The 19,162-nt window shown below is 43.5% G+C and overlaps 1 protein-coding gene across 1 annotated transcript in view; it reads right to left on the bottom strand.

Moving 5' to 3' along the window:
* The window catches only part of CAMK1D (calcium/calmodulin dependent protein kinase ID), a 437,677-nt gene that overhangs the window by 172,591 nt on the left and 245,924 nt on the right, over positions 1-19,162 (bottom strand). The window contains exon 3 of the mRNA XM_046013033.1: positions 401-475. Coding sequence (XP_045868989.1) covers positions 401-475 — 75 coding nt within the window. The remainder of the gene's footprint in view (positions 1-400; positions 476-19,162) is intronic.

Below are 19,162 nucleotides of genomic sequence, written 5' to 3'. Positions count from 1 at the left end.
CCTCGAAATGAAGACAAGGTGGGAGTTTCTCCTAGAGACGGGAAGGCTGTGTCCCTCACAGTGGGCCCACGGAAGTGTTTTCAGGAAGCAACATTTGGAGCTGGAGCATGAAAAAGCGAAAGAGACCTCCGAGGGGAGGCACCCTGCAATGGCAGCAGCGGGCGCTACGGTGAGGACGAGCGATCGTTGGTCCAGAGGAGCAGCTACAGAAACAGACCCGACGAGGCCCACAGACTCCAGTGGCTGGCCTGCCAACCAGAAGGGCACCCACATCTCCCGGGTCGCTGCTCCCACTCCCACGGCTCACCTGGCCTGCTACCTCAGCTTCCTTCACCTTTGAGTTTTCGATCCTCCCCCGCCCAGGCCCCCTCCACACTCCTCAGACAAAGGGGGTACTTACAGCTGCATGACCAAGTACAAGTGATTGGGGCTTTCATAAATGTCCTCCAGGGCGACAATGTTTTCATGCTTAATCCTGAAAGAGAAAAAAGCACACACAAACAGAAGAGTGAGTAGAAGGAGGCATGAAAACTTCTTTAAAATGTCCTTAGAGCAGGGGGCGCCTGGGTGGCTCAGTGGGTTAAAGCCTCTGCCTTTCGCTCAGGTCATGATCCCAGGGTCCTGGGATCGAGCCCCGCATCGGGTTCTCTGCTTGGCGGGGAGCCTGCTTCCTCCTCTCTCTCTGCCTGCCTCTCTCCCTACTTGTGATCTCTATCTGTCAAATAAATTAAAAAAAAAAAATGTCCTTAGAGCAGAAAGTTCTAAGACAGAATCCAAACTCCTTAAGATGACTTTTGAGACTCTGCACAAGCTTGTCCCCAAATTGCCTTCTAGACCAATGTCCCAACAGTGCTCTCTGGCTCTTCCTGAGGCACCATACTTCCCCACATGGCATCCCCAGGTTAGCTGTTGTCCCTGAATCATTCAGGTGGATCCCAGCCATGGGCCAACTCTGTAAAAATCCTCTTAGACTTTACAGGGCCCAACTCAACTGCTGAGCCCCATGGACAATGTCATCGCTCCCTCCTTTGGAGTACCACAGTGGCCCTCCCAGTGAACAGGCCAGGTCACCGTCTGCTCACCAAGCCCAGCCCCCTTGCAGACTGGGCGTTCCAGGGAATAGCTTCACTTGTCACGTCCATGACTCCAGTCCAGGCAGAGGAAAACCAGACTGACCCCTCTCATCAGGGTTCTAGTTACCATCACCGCCAAAGGTCAACCCAAGACCCCAAGACAACTAGACTGATTCCAATCAAAATGTGGTTCCCAGACACAGCACCAGCACCTCCTGGGGGCTTGTTAGAAATTCAGGTTCTCAGACCCCACCCTGGTCAAACAGACCCAGAATCCCTGGGGGCAGAGCCCAGGAACTGGTTCAGTAAGATCCTGAGATGATCTGTATGCACAGAGCAGCAATCCGGTAGTCAACCCGTGCTTTTTAAGCTTCAGTGTGCATGCACGTTGGCATGGATTCTGGGCTACCCTCCCCATTTGGATCCAGTGGGGTTTGGGGCAGGCCTGAGCGTCTGTATTTCTAACAAGTTCCCAGGGGATGCTGAGACTTCTTATCTGAGTCAAGTGGCAAAGTCCTGACTCCAGAACTAAGGGAGAGGGAAACAGCCTAACACCAGGCCCTGGGAATTAGCCATTAAGAGTAGCTTTTGTTCAGAATATAAGGCACACTATTTATTTTAAAGCATTTGCAAGAAGAATCATTTCATTACTCTACAAGCTAATGAACTCTTACCACCAGCCTCTCATGGACATGACTGCTGAACCATACAAAAGCAAGCATTTCATATGCAGATTCCCTTGGGCCCCCCCGGAAAGCAGAGACTATGTCTTACTTATTTCATTTCCCCTCATTCCTAGCATCCATCTGCTTAATAAATATTGGCTCAATGAATGAATGATATTTAAAGGCTGTCCCTACTCAAGAGCAAGAATCATTATTTACTTAGGGGGAAAATGGAGACAATTTTCCGAAGTGTGAGTTGTCTTTCCCTCAAACAGAAGTTTATAGGGTGGAACAAACCAGAATATGATCTTCCCTCCTAGCAGATGAGAAAAGCGAACAAAACATGGAACTGAGGGTGGCAGTGTTTTATTCTGATTTCTACAGCTCTGATAAGTCAGAGGTGTTCTGATTAGCGGGAGTTCATAGGAGCAGAGATGACAGATGACGTGAAATTCACTTTTCATCTGACTCCCGTCCACAGAGCTACAGCCTAATATTTACTTGTTAGCTGTGGTTACTTTGCTACCTGAGTGAAATAATATCCAAACTATATAAATAATTTCCATAATAATATTATACAGATAATATAATAGTATATCAGAGGAACTAAGTAAACTATGCTACCAAGGAAACCATGACAAATTAAATTAGGACTACTGAGATCCTAGATGTTACTGGAATGATCATTATTGGATATCCTGAAAGAATTATGACCACAAAAATTATACAGCATATGGAGATTCCCAGTTTTTTAATTTTTAAAAATTTGTACTTATTATCATTCCCAGGGGCACAAACATTTTCTTTCAGTGCGGTTAATTTGGGGGTTCACAGAAAGTTTAGACTTATGGGGTGATATGAAAGAGTGGGGTTTACGTAAAGGGTTGCCAGATACAATGCAGGGCACCTAGTTATGTTTAATTTTAGATAAATACTTTTTTTGGTGTAAGTACATCCTGAATATTACAGGGAATTTCTCTGACATTCAAACGTGTCTGAGCATTTTCATGTGCTAAATCTGGCCACCCTGGGTACATGAATCACAGTCAATGGCCTCTAGACTGAGCTTTGAGATTTGTACCTACCACACCCACCCCCTCAGAGGTTGAGCCAAGAAGGTTATTCCAGCCCTGGAGTACAGCCATTAACACAGATTCAAATATATACAAAGAATCATTTCTGTTCAAAGCACTCGCCCAGCCGAAGTAGGAGACTCTAATAAATGAGGAACATAATCCCTTCTTTGGATGCAAGTGATAGAGAAATTAAAGTCTACTTAACCTGCCATTCTTACATGAGTCCTTGCCGTGGCCGGAAAGATACCACTTCTGACTCTCCGCCTCAACGAATAAATCAAGCAGTCATTCAATTGTCATTTACTGAGTTTCAGCTCTGTTTCTAGAAGAATACTAGAAACATACAAAATAAGATTTTGCCTTCCAAAGATGGAGATACCCACGCAGAAGTTGGGGAAAAATTAAATGCTAAACTCCTGTAGCATTGCTGTTAAGTTCAGAAAAAAACAAGACCCCCGATGAGCCAGAAGTACAAGCGAAGGTCTCAGAATATGATGGGCATCGTGCTGGAGGAGTGATGTCTGAACAAGCAGACTGCAGAAACCACAGAGAAATCCTCCCATGGCCTCTGCAATGTGTCTTAAGAAAAGTGGTTTAACTAACTTGTGGATGTTAGGATGTGATAGAAGAAAACATTCTGGCCCCCAACAGCTGTTCCTAGGTACATTATTCCACCCTCAGACTCTTTTAAGATATACAAAAACTGAGTTTCAAGTTTTAGCACAGGGTACCTAGGTTGTCTCCACAAGCTTCAGAGGAACATCCCCCCACACACGTCTGGGCACCCCCCGCATACCAGGCACTGTGCCAGGAGTCCCAAGAGTGCTAGGTCAGCCCTCGTGGAGCTCACACAGGTGCCCTTCCAGCTACAGCAAAGACACCACCCAGCCGAAGTCAACCTTTCTCATATGTACCAGGAATCAGCCTCCTTGTAATGAGTGGTGACTCCTGGGAGTGACCGAGAACATGCTGACAGCCTCTTCTCATACTCCCACAAACACTGGAGAGATACAGCATCTGCTTAGTGTTCTGTCCTTCTGGTCAACCAGTCCTCCTCCACTGGGGTTTCTATTCTTCTCATCCCACTATTGCCACTCATTGGTCCAGAACTGAGAGCAGTGATCCTGGTGTAAATTATAGCACCAAGAATAGGGTATTAAATAAGAGAGGTGAACTATTCACCATCAAGAACTGATGTTATACTTATGCAAATAAAGCCTAATATTAGGTTCATTTTATTTTAAAAGCAGTTGCTCAACTGTTGGCATCTAAAGAATGTAAGTTCCATGGAAGCAGGGATTTTTCTTCTTTTTTTTTTTTTAAGATTTTATTTAGTTATTTGATAGAGAGAGATCACAAGTAGACAGAGAAGCAGGCAGAGAGAGAGAGAGAGAGGGAAGCAGGCGCCCTGGGAAGCAGGGATTTTTAACTCTTTTGTTCACTACCTTCCTATGATGCCAAGAAAAGCGCAAAGGTGGTAAATACTTGCAATACACATTTGTTGAATGAAGGAATGGATGAATGCATGGATGGATATCAAGTGTTGGGTCAACTAAACGACCAGATCAGTTTTACGTGAACTTCTGCTGAAAAAGATCTCCTTTCTTATTCAGTCGTGAGCTTTTGAGCTTCAAGTCTTCACCTTCAGCTTCATTAAATTCAATTTTCTGGGGTTCCATGTGGTGCTTCAGATGATTAAGACTATTTTGAATTTTTATTCTCCCATCTATTATATTTACTGTCTCTCCCAACTTTGGGCCCTTTACATATGTCTTTTTTTTTTTTTTTTTTTTGAGAGAGAGAGAGAGAGAGAGAGCAAGACAGTGAGCATGTGTGAGTGGGGAGGGGCAGAGAAGGAGGGAGAGAAAGAGTCTTAACAGGCTCCACGTCCAGCAGAGCTTGATATAGAGCTAGACCTCACAACCTTGAGATCATGACTTGAGCTGAAATCAAGAGTCAGAGACTTAACTGACTAAGGCACCTGAGTGCCTCTCAACCCATATGTCTTTTTTTTTTTTAATATTTTTATTTATTTATTTGACAGAGAGAGGTCACGAGTAGGCAGAGAGGCAGGCCGAGAGAGAGGGAGAAACAGGCTCCCCACTGAGCAGAGAGCCCAATGCGGGGCTCGATCCCAGGACCCTGAGATCATGACCTGAGCCGAAGGCAGAGGCTTAAACCACTGAGCCACCCAGGTGCCCCAACCCATATGTCTTGATCCAAAATCCTCAAGTCTGAAATGGGAAGGTTACTCATCAGAGCTGCCCTCTGGTGTTAGACCAGAGACCCCATCAAGATAACCATGACACGAGTCAGCTGGCTTCCACTGCTGTCAAGCTGTGAATCCAGCAGGACCATCATCGAGCCCATATTTTACCATCTTATCCATAAGGAGACAATTAGATTCCTTGCTGAAATGGCACTCCTCAGTTTTACACACTACATAAAACTATTTAAAAGGGAAATGGAACGTTTGGGAAGATTTGTTCTTAGTAAACCCATGGTGGCTCCTAGCAACCACTACAGTCTTTACTAAAGGATCACAAACCATCTGCTTAATTTACAGTTCCAGAATTGTGTTGCGCATTGAAGTCAAACTTCCTGATCTATACATCTCACACCCTACCTGTTTTATGTCTGGAAAATTTGCCAACATCTCTTATATTCTTTTCTCAAGCATTTCAACTGTGACTCTTTTGTGATAAATGCAATTTCCTCAGTCTTCAGTAGTGTGAGACATCGAACTCTAGGGACAAATTAGTATTACCATTTCTGGAGGCCCTATTTAGATCACTATTTTATATGTACCATTTACTGAATGTTAACGATAGGCACACCATAGACACATGGCTGGTTCAGTTCCAGACCACGACATAGTGAATATCAAAATATCAAAAAGTCAAATGAATTTTTTTGGTTTCCCAATACACATAAAAGTTAAGTTGATACTATATTGCAATCCAGTAAGTATACAATAGCATTATGTCTTAAAAAACAATGTACATACATTAGTTTAAAAAAAAAATACTTTATTGCTGAGGTGCCTGCCTGGCTGGCTCAGTCAGTAAAGCATGCAACTTTTTTACCTTAGGGTGGTGAGTTCAAGCCCCATGTTAGGCCAGAGTTTACTTAAAAAAATATGTGATTGCTAAAAAATGCTAACCATAGTCTGAGCTTTCAGCAAGTCATAAACTTTTTGCTGGTCCAGGGTCTCAACTCAATGTTAATGGTTGCTGACTGATCAGGGTGGTGTTTGCTGAAGACTGGGTTCACTGTGATAATTTCTTAAAATAAAACAAGAAAAAGGTTTGCTGTGATTGACTCTTCCTTTCATGGACGATTTCTCCGTAGCATGTGAGGCTGTTTGATAGCATTTTACCCCAGCAGAACTTCTTTCAAAAGTGGAGTCAGTCTTCTCAAACCCTGTTGTTGCTTTACCAACTAGGTTCATAGAATATTCTCAATCCTTTGTCATCGTTTCAACAATCCTCACAGCATGTTCACTAGGAGTAGATTCCAACTCAAGGAACAAATTTTTTCTTTGCTCACCCATAAGAAGCGATTCCTCATCCATGAAAATTTTATCTTAAAATTGATGTGATTCAGGCACATCTTTAGGCTTCACTTCAAATTCCGGTTCTCTTGCTATTTCCACCATATATCTGCAGTGACCTCTTCCACCAATGTCTTGAGCCCCTCAAAATTACTCAAGACAGTTAAAATCACTTCTTCCAAACTCCTGTTCATGTTGATACTTTGACCTCTTCCCACAATCAAGAATGTTCTTCATGCCATTTAGAATGGTGACTCCTTTCTAGAAGGTTTCCCATTTACTTTGCCCAAATCCATCAGAGGAATCACTATTTATGGCAGCTATAGCCTTAAAAAAACTTTCTTAAATAACAAGACTTGAAAGTCAAAATGACTCCTTGATCCCAGGACTGCAGGAAGGATGTTACATTAACAAGCATGAAAACACCATTCATCTCATCGCACATCACCGTCAGAGCCCTGGGGTGACCAGGAGTATAGACAATGGGCAGTCACATTTTGAAAGGAATCCTTTGGGCAGGTCGCAAGAGCAGGATTAAAATATTCCATACACCATCTTATAAACAAATGTGCTGTCATCCAGGCTTTGTTGTTACACCCAAAGAACACAGAGTAGATTCAGAGTACTTCTTAAAGGCTCTAGATTTTCAGAATGTTAAGGGGGCACTGGCTTCATGCTAAAGTCATGAGTTGCATTGGCCCCTAACAAGAGGGTTAGCCTGTCCTTTGAAGCTTTGAAGCTGGGCACTGATTTGTCCTCTCTAGCTATGACCGTCCTAGATGATTTCTTCCAATAGAAGGCTATTTCATCCCCATAGAAAATCTATTGTGTAGTGTAACCTCCTTCATTAATTATCTCAGTGGGATCTTCAGGAGAACTGCTGTGGCTTCTACACCTGCTCTTGCTGCTTCCCCTTGTGCTTTGATGTTATGGAGATGACCTCTCTCATTAAGTGTCATGACACAACCTCTACTAACTTCAGACTTTTCTTCTGCAGGTTCCTCACCTCTCTCGGCCTTCCCAGAATTGAAGACAGTCAGGACCCTGCTCTGAATGAGGCTTTGGCTTAAGGGAATGTTGTGGCTGACTTGGCTGGCTTATTCTATCCAAACCACTAAAACTCTCCCCACATCAACAATTAGTCTCTTTTGCTTTCTTAGCAGTTACATGTTCACTGGAGTAGCACCTTTAATTTCATTCGGGAACTTTTACTTTGCATTTGTAACTTGCCTAATTGTTTGGCCCAAGAGACCGAGCTTTCAGACTATCTCGGCTTCTGGCTTCCCTTCCTGAATTTAATCATTTCTAGCTTTTGATTTACAGCGAGACATGTGTGATTCTTCCTTTCACTTGAACCCTTAGAGGCCATTCTATGATTATTAATTGACCTAACTTCTATTCTACTGTGTCTCATGGGATAGGAAGGCCCAAGGAGGAGAGAGGTGGGGGAAGGGCAAGTCAAGAACACACACAACGATAAAGTTTGCCGTCTTGTTTGGTGTGATCTGTGGTGCCAAAATAATTACAATAGTAACAACAAAGAGCACTGATCACAGATCACCATAACAAATATAATAATAATGAAAAAGATTGAAATATTGCAGGAATTACCAAAATATGACACAGAGACATGAAGTGAGCAAATGCTGTTGGAAAAAAATGATACTGGTAGACTTTCTCCATACACAGTTGCCACAAGCCTTCAATTTTGTTAACAAGAAACAAACAAACAAAAACACAATAATTGAAAAGTGTAATAAAATGAGGTATGCCCTGGGACACCAGGGTGGCTTAGTCCATTGAGTATCTCACTCTTGATCCCAGAGTTGTGAGTTCAAGCCCTGTGTTGCGCTCCATGAAAAATGAGGTGTATGTATCAAGACCATACTAAGTATTTTTCATTATGTCATTCAATACACCAGTCCTATGAAGCAGCTCTCCATGAGATAATAGAAAATATATATTGGTCTCTGCCCCTAGTTACTGGCAGAGCTCCTGAAATCCTTATAATTTCCTAAGTGATAAGAACACTAGGAGCATCTCTTGTTCTAATATTTGGTCTTTGACCCCATCCCTGACACAGGGTTTCTAAAACTTATAAATTTCTGGGTGATAAGAGTGTCTATTATTTGTTCTAATGAAACTATCTGAGGGGGTTCCTGGATGGGTCCTTGGTGAGGGCTGGTCACTGGAAAAACCAAGTCATGATTAGAATTTTCAGCCTGACCCCCATTTTTCTGGAGAGGGGAGAAGGGCTTAAAAAGTTAACGATCCATAGTACCCACATGATGAAACTTTCATGATATCTCCAAAGTACAGGGTTCAGAGAGCTTCCAGGTGGGCAAACACATCCATACCAGGAGGGTGACACTCCCCAAACCTCATCTTGTGCATCTCTTCATCTGGCTGTTCATCTGTGTCCTTTCTCATATCCCTTAATAAACTGGTAAACTGCTCTCTGAGTTCTGAGAGCCACTCTAGCAAATTAATTGAACTTGAGGAGGAAGTCATTGGAACCTCCACTCTCAAGCCAGTTGGTCAGAAACACAAATGACAACCTGGGCTTGCAACTGGCATCTCAAGTGTGTTGGTGTGCTGGGGGCAATCCTGAGGGACTGAACCCTTAGCCTGTGGGATCTGACTCTCCTCCGGAAGATGTGGTTAGAACTGAGTTAAACTGTAGGACACCCGGATGGTGTCCAAGAATTGCTTGATGGGGCAGGGGGGAACCCACACATATTTAGTGGCCAGGAGTGGACTTCTGCAGTGTTCTGTGTAACTAAAAAAAAGAAGACGCATAGGGAAAAAACACACAATAGGGAAGAACTGGGGTTTTCCATACACAGGAGAAAGTTAAATGGAAAAACTTAGTTCCGTCTATTATTCCTCCCACTTATAAAAGAGGAAAACTAAGACTCTAAGACATGAAGTACGTATTCCAAGGTCACACAACTGGGAATTGGAATTACTAAGAGTCTAACTCCCAAGCCCATGTTAAAGTATTTATACTATAACTTTCTGTTAACTGAGTTATAATGAGAATATGGAAAAGTGCACATAAATTCAGTTATTTGTATGAAATCATGACACCTAAAGTCAGGGTGTTAAATTTCACAACTAGCAATATAATATCTATGACTGGGAGTGCAGAGATTTGAACTATCCTGAAATCTAGTGCAAGTTCTCAAGATACTTGGTTATAAATATTCCGACAGATGAAATCCCAGTGGGTCAAAGTGAACCAGAGGAAGAGATATTCAGAAGCAGAAGGAATAGTTAGGAGTCCAGACATCACAGTTAGAAAGGGCCTAGGGGCGCCTGGATGTCCCAGTCATTGAGTGACTGACCCTTGGTTTTGGTTCAAGTCATGATCTCATGGGTCGTGGGATGAAGCCCCGTTGGGCTCTGCACCCGGTAGGGAATCTGCTTAAAGATTCTCTTCCTCTGCCCCTCCCCCAGTTCACATGGTCGTATTCTCTCTGTCTCTCTCTAATAAATACATAAATATTTTAAAAAAGAAAGAAAGGGCCTTTCATCAGTCGTGATCTGCCAGTGTCATGGAAAGGAAGAATGAAACGGACAGAGAGAAGAGGCAGAAATGTCAGCTACAAGCAAATGGAAAACCAAGGTGCCATTAACCTAGCATAGCTTATATAGCTAAATCCTGTAGTTCAGCATTCAGTCTTTCTAAAATACCGCCAAGAGGACCTTCGTGCATAAGGAATGTTTATCCCCAAGCAACAAAACTCTCTAAAATGTTCATATTTCAAAGGAACAATGTCATTAAAAACAACTTTAGATGATGAAAATAAGTCCTCTTAATTTTTTTCACTTACCATCTACCAGGACCAAAGTAAACTTCAGCTGATACATCTGTGTACAGAAGGTAGATGGTTTACATAGGAATCTATGCTAAAGTCTCCATAATCCCCAATAAAAGACTGAAGAGCTGGATAGAGGGAAGTGGGCTCAGGCTGGGGGAGAGGGGAAGGAGGAGAAGGAGAGAGAGAGGCTGAAGGGGAACACAGCATATATGGCATTGATGCAAACGCCAGTGTGCATGGTAACTGACAGCCAAGCAAGAAATCCCCAGAAAGAGCCAGGAAAACCTTCTAAAGTTAATTCATGCAACAAATCGTACCAAGTGCACAAGTAGGCCCCGTTCCAAAGCCCCAAGCTGGAGGGAACATCAGGACCCAGAGAACAGGCACTCTATTGAACACACATGCCTCTTTGAAACAGCCATGCTGTTTCTCCCTCCAGTTAATTCTCCATAGTTCAAGGATCCCCAAATTCTGAACTCCATGTAAAACAAGGAATGTTAGGGGAAAAAAAAAAAAAAAAAAAAACAAGAGGAAAGAAAGGGAAGTTCAGCATATTTCACTTTCTCTCAGCCTATCATGGCTCATTGATCTGGATGGGGGAGATTGTGGCAGCAATTATGACTATTATGAGAATTATCAGAAGAAGGAAAAAGAAACAAAACACCTTTCCTTTGGGTGCTCATTGGAAATGGTTGCTTACCTGCCTAGAAGAAACTGGAGGATAAGAGATGGACAGGAGACAAGGTGATTACCCATGACAATAGAGGGGAGGATCAGAGAACCAAATATCCCTGTAAGGACTCAAGACAAAAGTTACATCAATGAGCTGGGACTGACTTCCTGTCCTCCTCTCTCAACACTTCCGTGTTAATTGGCCAGTCAGGAAAAGGCGCTTCTCAGGTGAAATGCAATCCCCTCTTTCAGACAAAGATCGCGAGGGACTAGCTCTTTCACTATCCGCCACATTTTTCTTAACCGTCTGGAAAATTTAATTGTTATTCACAAAAAAGATGCTATGGTTCTCTGGCATGGCAAATTGCCTCAAAAACATTTATATATTCTGATGTCTTGGCAAACACTCTTGTTTGTCTAAGCAAACACTATGAGTTTGGGAAATAAAGCAAACCATTTCCTCCTTTCCTGGGTCAGATTATCTCCACCCCTCCTCCAGTTATAAGTGGTACAGGAAATAATGCTGAGAAAATCAGGATCCAGTCGGTCACAAGGGAAAGCGGTAGAGTTGAAATATTTGCTAGATGGTATTAAAAAATAATACCTTTCCTTTTTATAACTTAACAGGCACATTCACAGATGTTACCTCATTTCCTTCTCACAACAACTCCATGAAGTAGGCATTATTATTCCTATTTTATAGATGATCACTCCCAGTTTATAACTACTTAATTGTTCTCCCTCCTTCCTTTGCTCTTGCTTTTTCATCATTCTCCATGCTGTATCCTGAGCCATCAGTCCACAAAACAGAAGTGATCAAACTTTTTGGCTTGAAATCCTTCCATAGCTCCTCGCAGGCCACAATAAAGTCCAAATGACTTGACATGACTTGAAGGTCCCCATTGCTTGGTCCTCACCTGCCCCTCCCATCTTCTGCCATTGCCCCACATCAAAACTTTACTGGCCCCCAGGCAGCTCTCACACGCCTCTTCACACCTTCTTCTCTGACCACATAGGTATGCTCACCCGTCTCGTATCTTCTCACCAAACCACACATCCTCCAAGACTCTGATCATCCCCTGAGAACCCTTTTCTATTCGTCACCTCTTGTAGGACGGATCCCCTCTCTTCTGGGCCAACCCGGTTCTTTTGTCACTTAGTTGTTGACTCCATTGCATCCATCTGTTTGCATGTGCATGTGTGTACATATTTTGATGGTTTTATATGCAGAGAAAGAAAGTCTGGAAGGATACATGTTGAACCAGTAATTAATACCTCAGAAAGTGTGCTGGGGGGGGGGAGGATTTTCACCTTGCAGTTTTTCTGAAATGGCGTTCTTCATCTGAGCCCAAAAAACAGAGAAAAATGATTCAAGTGACTATTTTCTCAGTTCTCCCAAGGAAGGGACCATGCTAGTTGCATAGGACAGAAAGTTAGCTCAGCATACAGCCTGAATGCCTTAGGGCATTAGGGCTTGCTCCTCTAACGGAACCCAAGCAGAGAAAGGGTTGCCGTACTCCTCTACTGCCAGATTTTTACAAAGAGGCGCTTTTTAAAAAGTTATTGATCAAAATCATTAATACCTGGTGCACCAAAATATATCCAGAATGCTGGACACAAAGAAATAGATACGAATTAGTCTAACGTCCAAGAAATCAAGAGACTGGGTTGGGTTTCAGTTCTGAAACATCTAACTGGAGGATTTTAGACAGGTCATTAGATACGTTCTAACTTGATTTCCTCATCTATTAAATGAAAATTAAAATATGTGGTCTCATTATCTATCAATAGAAACACACACCTGCTTAGAGGTAAAATATGATATATACACACAAGTACATATACTATATACAGAGAGAGATGTTTCCTATTAAGAATATAGATCAGGGCACCTGAATGGCTCAGTTGGCTGAGTGGCAGATCCTCGGTTTTGGCTCAGGTCATGATCTTGGGGTCCTGGGATGGAGCCCAGCATGGGGCTCCGCATTCACCTTGGAGTCTACCAGGAATTCTCTCCCTCTGCTCATCCCCCCCATTCTTGTGCGCACTATCTCTCACTCTCAAATAAAATAAACAAATAAAATCTTAAAACAACAAGAAGAAGAAGAAGAAAAGAAAAGAGAAAAGAATAATATAGGCCGCGTCAGTGAAGACCAAAATCCAAAGCTTCAAATCATCTCCATTTGCTGCCAGCAGATGGAGCTGTAGTCAATGGGAGACTAAGGAGCAAAGACTGGTAAGGAAATCAACTACATCTTAAGCATGCAAGGCAGTTTTGTTGTTGTTCTTGTTAAGGAGTAAGTACCACATGTGATAAGTCTCATTGTGAAATAAGTTTTGCTTTGAATTCTTAAAAACAAACAAACAAATAAACAACAATTAAAACCCTTGTGTGCAGCTGATGCTGTTTTTAAAAAAATGCATCTCAGGAGTCCTTAGCACAATGTAGAATACACAGGGTGGGGGGCCCTGGCCAGCATTCCCTGACAGCCTTAGGGAGGCAGGGCGGGATTCTGTAATGGCACCCTCTCTGGGAGGGCGGCTCTGTCCCTAGGGGATAGAACGCAGGTCATGTCACTTTCCAGGGTCTCAGCTTTCTCATCTAGAAATTAACTTGTCAAAGAGGATCCTCTCTGAAGTCCTCTCTAACAATCCATGAATTTAAAATTATAATGAGGCAGAGTGTACTGAAGTATGTCGGGGCCCCCAAAGCTTGAATTTAAACCAATATTCGGGGTTCTCTAGGATAGTGTTAGCTGCTCAGAAGCATGGCTGACAACGCGTGCTTTACCAGCTCTTCTGCATCGGTTAAGCTTGTCAGTTAGACCTGGAATTGAATGTCTTAAGATAGGAAGCCACTTCCATGGAAAAGACCTCTTTTCCCTGCTTCCCTAGCCAGCCTCTACAATGCCACAGACCAAGAGAGAAATGGCCAACTAATTTGCTCGTGTCTAGAATAGCTCCAGAAGACCCGGTTGAGGTCTGGTGGTCTTTAATCCAAAAGAGAAATAAGTTAGGTCCAACCAAATCAGTGTGCAAAGCCCAGTGCTGGGCACATACTAGCATCCTATAAATGTTCTGAAGAATGAATAAATGAATGAACAGAATTAGGAATTCTGGCCTTCCTTAAAGTCTTACACACCTAAGACACTCAAAAGCTGGATACCTGACTGAAAAAAAAAAAAAAAAGAAAGTTTAAAAGGATTGATTTTATGCTTCCTTCCTACTCCTATTAGCACCCAGGAGACATTACATTGGGTCTCAAAATCGGCTGTATGTTCAAATTACCTGAGGAGTTTGAAAACATACTGACCCCCAGAGACCTAGGACATGGATCAGGATTTTATAAGCCTCCCAAGAGATTCGGATGCAAAATTTGAGACCCAGTGGCAAATTACTGAGTTAGCAGTAAAAACTTTGGCGTGCTACACAAGAATTGCCCACAACATATCCGGTAGATGCTAATGCCACAGTCTTCGTGTCCATTTCAGATTTTCTGGGCTGAATACATTTACTTCACAATAGGTCCAATTTAAAGGCAAGGTGTCCTGAGGATAAAGGTTCAAGTCTACTTGGCCAACATATTATGAGCACTCTTGGGAAAAGAGTACAAAAAATGAGCAAATGTCACCCAGTTAACTATAACATTTGTTGCTGATATTTCTCAATCATTAAGACAACACCAAGACATTTAAGGGAATGTTGTCACTTCTTTCTCCTGATTTTTTGGGAACCTTTTGTCAAAGGGAAATCTGTATTTTCTGGATGTTTCAACATGAGACTAGGGGCCTGGAGTCTTGAAGGATGTCAAGGGGCTCGCCTGTCTCAGAACAGAGATGAGACCGTGTAACTTTGATTTACTAGGTCCGCTGATGTGAAAATGCAGCACAGCCAAGGTGTTCCGAGGTCACTGGTGATAATGATAATGCAAATTCAGAAGCCACGCCCATACGCAATACTGCTGACATGTAAGCAAGCTTCTCGCGCCTGGACACCTCTCTGCAGCTTCGTGACACATAGTCTGCATCCCAGACGGAAGACTCTGGCTGGAATTCAAGAGGCATCTTAGATGCTTCCAGCTCTGAACCTTAGGATTTATGTGAGCAAAAATGAACAGGGACCAAAACAATGTGGTGGAATCTTGGGGGAAGGCGCCATTCCCTTTTTTCTTCCCTAGGATGAAAGCCCCATGCTTTCCCCAAGCCGATCCCCACAGTGAGGATCCTGGATCTCTCCACTTGAACCCAGGACCACGCCAAGACCATAGATGCCCTGCCTAGCAGGCTCCGAGGCATGGTCCCAACACAGGCACAGATCTTCTCGCTGACATAGGGACCCAGGGGTGCCACCCATGGCACCTCTGCCTCTGCCTGCTCCAGATAACAAAGCATCTGAGGCCAGGTGAGCATCTCACTAAGCCTGCTAGCATACCGTGCCATTTATTCATATGGTGAGAAGCAAATTGGAAAAGAAAAAGCTGGGGTGGGAAAGAGGAAGAAGCAAAATAGAAAAGGAGGGAAGTCCTCCATGCATACTAGATACATACATACAAACATACATACTAGATACAACCATCTAGTATCCATATTCAGACTTCTGAAAGGTTGAACATGTACAGTAAAGCATTCCTTGCTCTTCTATGAAAGTACCCATGTTCAGAGATAATAATGCAGAATCGATCATTCTTCAGTTTTTTTCCCATCAGTAATTAATGCTGTCACATAATCTGTTCATATCAGACCCTGGCTTCACAAAATCAGGTGCATTCAAATAGAAAACACCACTTTTTCCAAGTACTCACATTTTGGGAATTCCTAAAAGTGTCTGTGGTTGGTTGTGTACAATATACACGTTTTATTTTTTACTATTTTAAAGATTTACCTTATTTTAGAGAGAGAGAGAGAGCATGCACGCAAGTGGGGGAAGAGGCAGAGGGAATTTTCAGGCAGACTCCCTGCTGAGCACAGAGCCCCACACGGGGCTTGATCCTATGACTCGAGATCATGACCCGAGCCAAAACCAAGAGTTGGAAGCTCAACAGACTGAGCCACCCAGGTGCCCCAACATATGCATTTTAAAAACACAGAGATCATCTCTGTGAGTGTGGCTAATAAAGGCGACTCTGCCTTCTTCCTCGAAAAAGCAAGAGCCGTCTCTTCATCACTGAGATTGGAGTCACGATTAGGAAGAACAGCATGTTTTGCTTTGTCGATGATTTTTTAAAAGGTCTGTGATATACATATCACCTTTCCAGCTTACAGCTTTATGGGAGATGGATGTTAAATGCTGAGGCAGTTCAGAATTTATAGTTTTATTATGTCCTACTCATAAAAGATTATAAAAACCCAAGGGACGTTAGTTCCTAAGAAACTTCCCAGGGTGAGCTCCAGGGCTATGTGCAAATTCTCAGGAATGATAGCCTAATTGATGATCGTGAATAAACCAGTTGCCAGATCACCCAGCTCTCTCTTCCTGCATTTGCCAAGGGAATTAAGGACAGCAATTGCACCATGAGGGATGGGGGGACGGGAGAGATACAGCCACGTGGATTGTCCCTGCAGATGACAACAAGGTAGCCAGAAAGGGGAGGATGGAAGTGGCCACACAGCAGAGCAGCCAATGTGTCCACAGCTGGTGACCACGGTGTGTGAACCACAGAGCAGGGAGGGCTGGGCCAGGCTCGGGTCTTTCACAAGCCACAGGGGGCATCTGAGGTGATCCTGCTTTATTTTCAGATCAAGGCACAGAGAGATTTTTTTCCTCCAAGCACCAGAGCGTATTAGTGCAACGGCTAGACTTCACTGAGGTCACTTTTGGCCGGTACTTTTCAATCTGGTTTCCCCTGGAGCCTCCAGGTTCTCAATAAACATTTTAGAAACTGCAGTGAAACAGCACTAACTGCACAGGCCCAGGGGTAACAGATACCAGATGTGAACCTGCAGCAGAGAGCAGAGAACGCTGCCGTGTTCGCACATGTCCTCGCTGACAGCATTCGTAGTAACGTTATTCCAAAACTAAACTAAGAAATTCACTCGGATAAAATACAACACTTCTGACCTGTTTATGTTTGGAGGTTCTAAGTAAGAATTTTACCTTTTAAAAGGGTTGTGCTACGAAAAAATGAAGACAGAAAGAAAACAAAACAGGGGGGAAAAGGGAAGGAGACAGGAAACCAATCTAGTAAACAATGGGGAAGTAAAATGAATCACTTCATCCCAGAAGAATACTATTAATATACTTTCAGATACAAAAGGAAGTCCTGCCGCTCAGAAAGTTATTCCTGAAGATACTAATGTATTTTTTCTTCCACAATCTTTGGCCTCTTCAGAGTTTTGTTTTGTTTTTTTTTAAGTTAGGTTAAAATCAGGAAGAAACTGCCCTCTTGTTTTTAAGATAATTTGTTTACTTGAGAGAGAGAAATAGAGAGTGCACACAAGCAGTGGGAGAGGCAGAGGGAGAGGGAGAAGCAGACACCCCATAGAGCAAGGAGCCCAATCCCTGGGACTCAATCCCTGGACCCTGGGATCATGATCAGAACCAAAGGCCGATGCTTACCCAACCGAGCCATCCAGGTGCCCATGTCTGCCCATTCACACCCTATGAATGGCATACCATGTGCTTCCCCAGGGAGGAACAAATAAATACAATTTATTTTTTTAAGAAATGAGGAAGAAACTAGCAATGCAATAGTAGGGACAGGTAGGATGGTAAGGGGAGAAATCATTACACACATGCACACGCACAGGCACACACACGCACACATGCATACGCAAACATACGCATACACAGTTTGGAGGCCACTGTCCTCAAGCTCACAGGGTTGGGTCAACAGGATTGGAGGTCCTCACGGAGGCTGGGGAACACTGTGTAATCCACTCTGCAAGCAGAGAACCTGGCAGAATGATTTATCACAGGGAAAGGGTGCCAAGAACACTTGAGGGGCAAAGAGACAGAAAGAATAAGGGCGTGTGTGGAGGAAGGAGCAAAGCGTGTGCCTCCTGAAAAGCACACACAAGCCTGAGTCAGGATTACTTCCCAGTCTGCTGGTGCAAAAGCAGAAGGCAGTCGGAAGCCCCGCGTGGATGGGAGCTGCTAGATTTCAGGAGCGTTAGGGGGTGGCAGGCTCTACTTGAGGGAATAAAGACTGGCAGTTCTAGGATCTTGCAGTAAGGAGGTGGAGTTAGAAGAACCATCTGGTGGTTTTTCCTCTTTTCTGTGCGTGTGGTTTTTTTTTCCCCCCTCTCTCTTTTTTTTTTTCTTGGGAGGGTGAGGAATGGGGCTGCTGGTGGATGTCGCATGTGGAGGTCTAACATGGTTTGATGATGAATAAACATGGAGATCTGCTTCATGAGACAGCCCACCCAATGTCATGAAGGCCACTATTGCAGGATGGTGGAAGCATGTGGAGGGAGAAGGGGAAGGGAGGGGAGAAGCACGACTTCTCACTAGCACCACGGTCCTTTCCCGAGCTCACTGCATTCCTTGGTGGAGAATCCTGGCACATTATTTGCAGAAAGCTTGGATAAAATTCACAGTCCTAGATTTCATAAAACATTGAGAGAGTACCTACAAGAGCCAGACGTGAGGCTAAGGAACTGGGGGACAGAAAGACAAATAAAACACAGTCCCTGAAACCCAGCAGCTCTCAGGCCAGTGCGGGGAAAACAGACTTGCTTCTAAACATCACGGTACAGCACAACCAATGTACTTTCAGGAAGCTGGCCGTGGGCTGGGGAAACACAGCTTGGGTCTGGGCACTCTGGCAGAGCTACATCCCAGGAGCCAACACGTACTCTGGGTTTTAGCAAGTTTGAAAGGGGGAAGACAAAGAAAAGAGCATTCCAGAGGGAAGGAGCAGCATTTTCAAAGACATAAAAGGTTGAGGTAAGCTGTGCTTGGACACAAGAGTCCTCAGGTAGGTGGGATTCAGGGGAGATGTGTCGATGAGGGTCCACTGGGGACGTGACGAGGGGCTTTGGTGCCAAGTTCAACAGTGTGGGTTTTATGCAAAAGGAACTAAGAAGCAGTTTGCAAGTGTCGAGATCCAGCTCTGAAAAAAAGGAAATAAGAATGTTTTGTTTTGCAGGCATATTTAAAGTGAGCAATGTGAAAGACTTCCTTAGAAACCATGCTTGGTGCCCTACCCCATCTCTCATACAAACGGCACAACCTTAAACATGAAATTCACTCCACTTTTGATTTCCCAAGTGGAAAGTTCATCTGCACGTTTCTCTTTCGTCACGAACAAGCATAAGAAGTCAATTTGACCATAGTGTAAATGTCTAGATATCTTTGGGGA

Source organism: Meles meles, chromosome 7 (genome assembly GCF_922984935.1).
Source record: "Meles meles chromosome 7, mMelMel3.1 paternal haplotype, whole genome shotgun sequence".
Taxonomy (NCBI): Eukaryota; Metazoa; Chordata; class Mammalia; order Carnivora; family Mustelidae; genus Meles; species Meles meles.
Note: the sequence above shows the minus strand (reverse complement) of the source record. Positions and strands in the feature narration are given on the sequence as shown.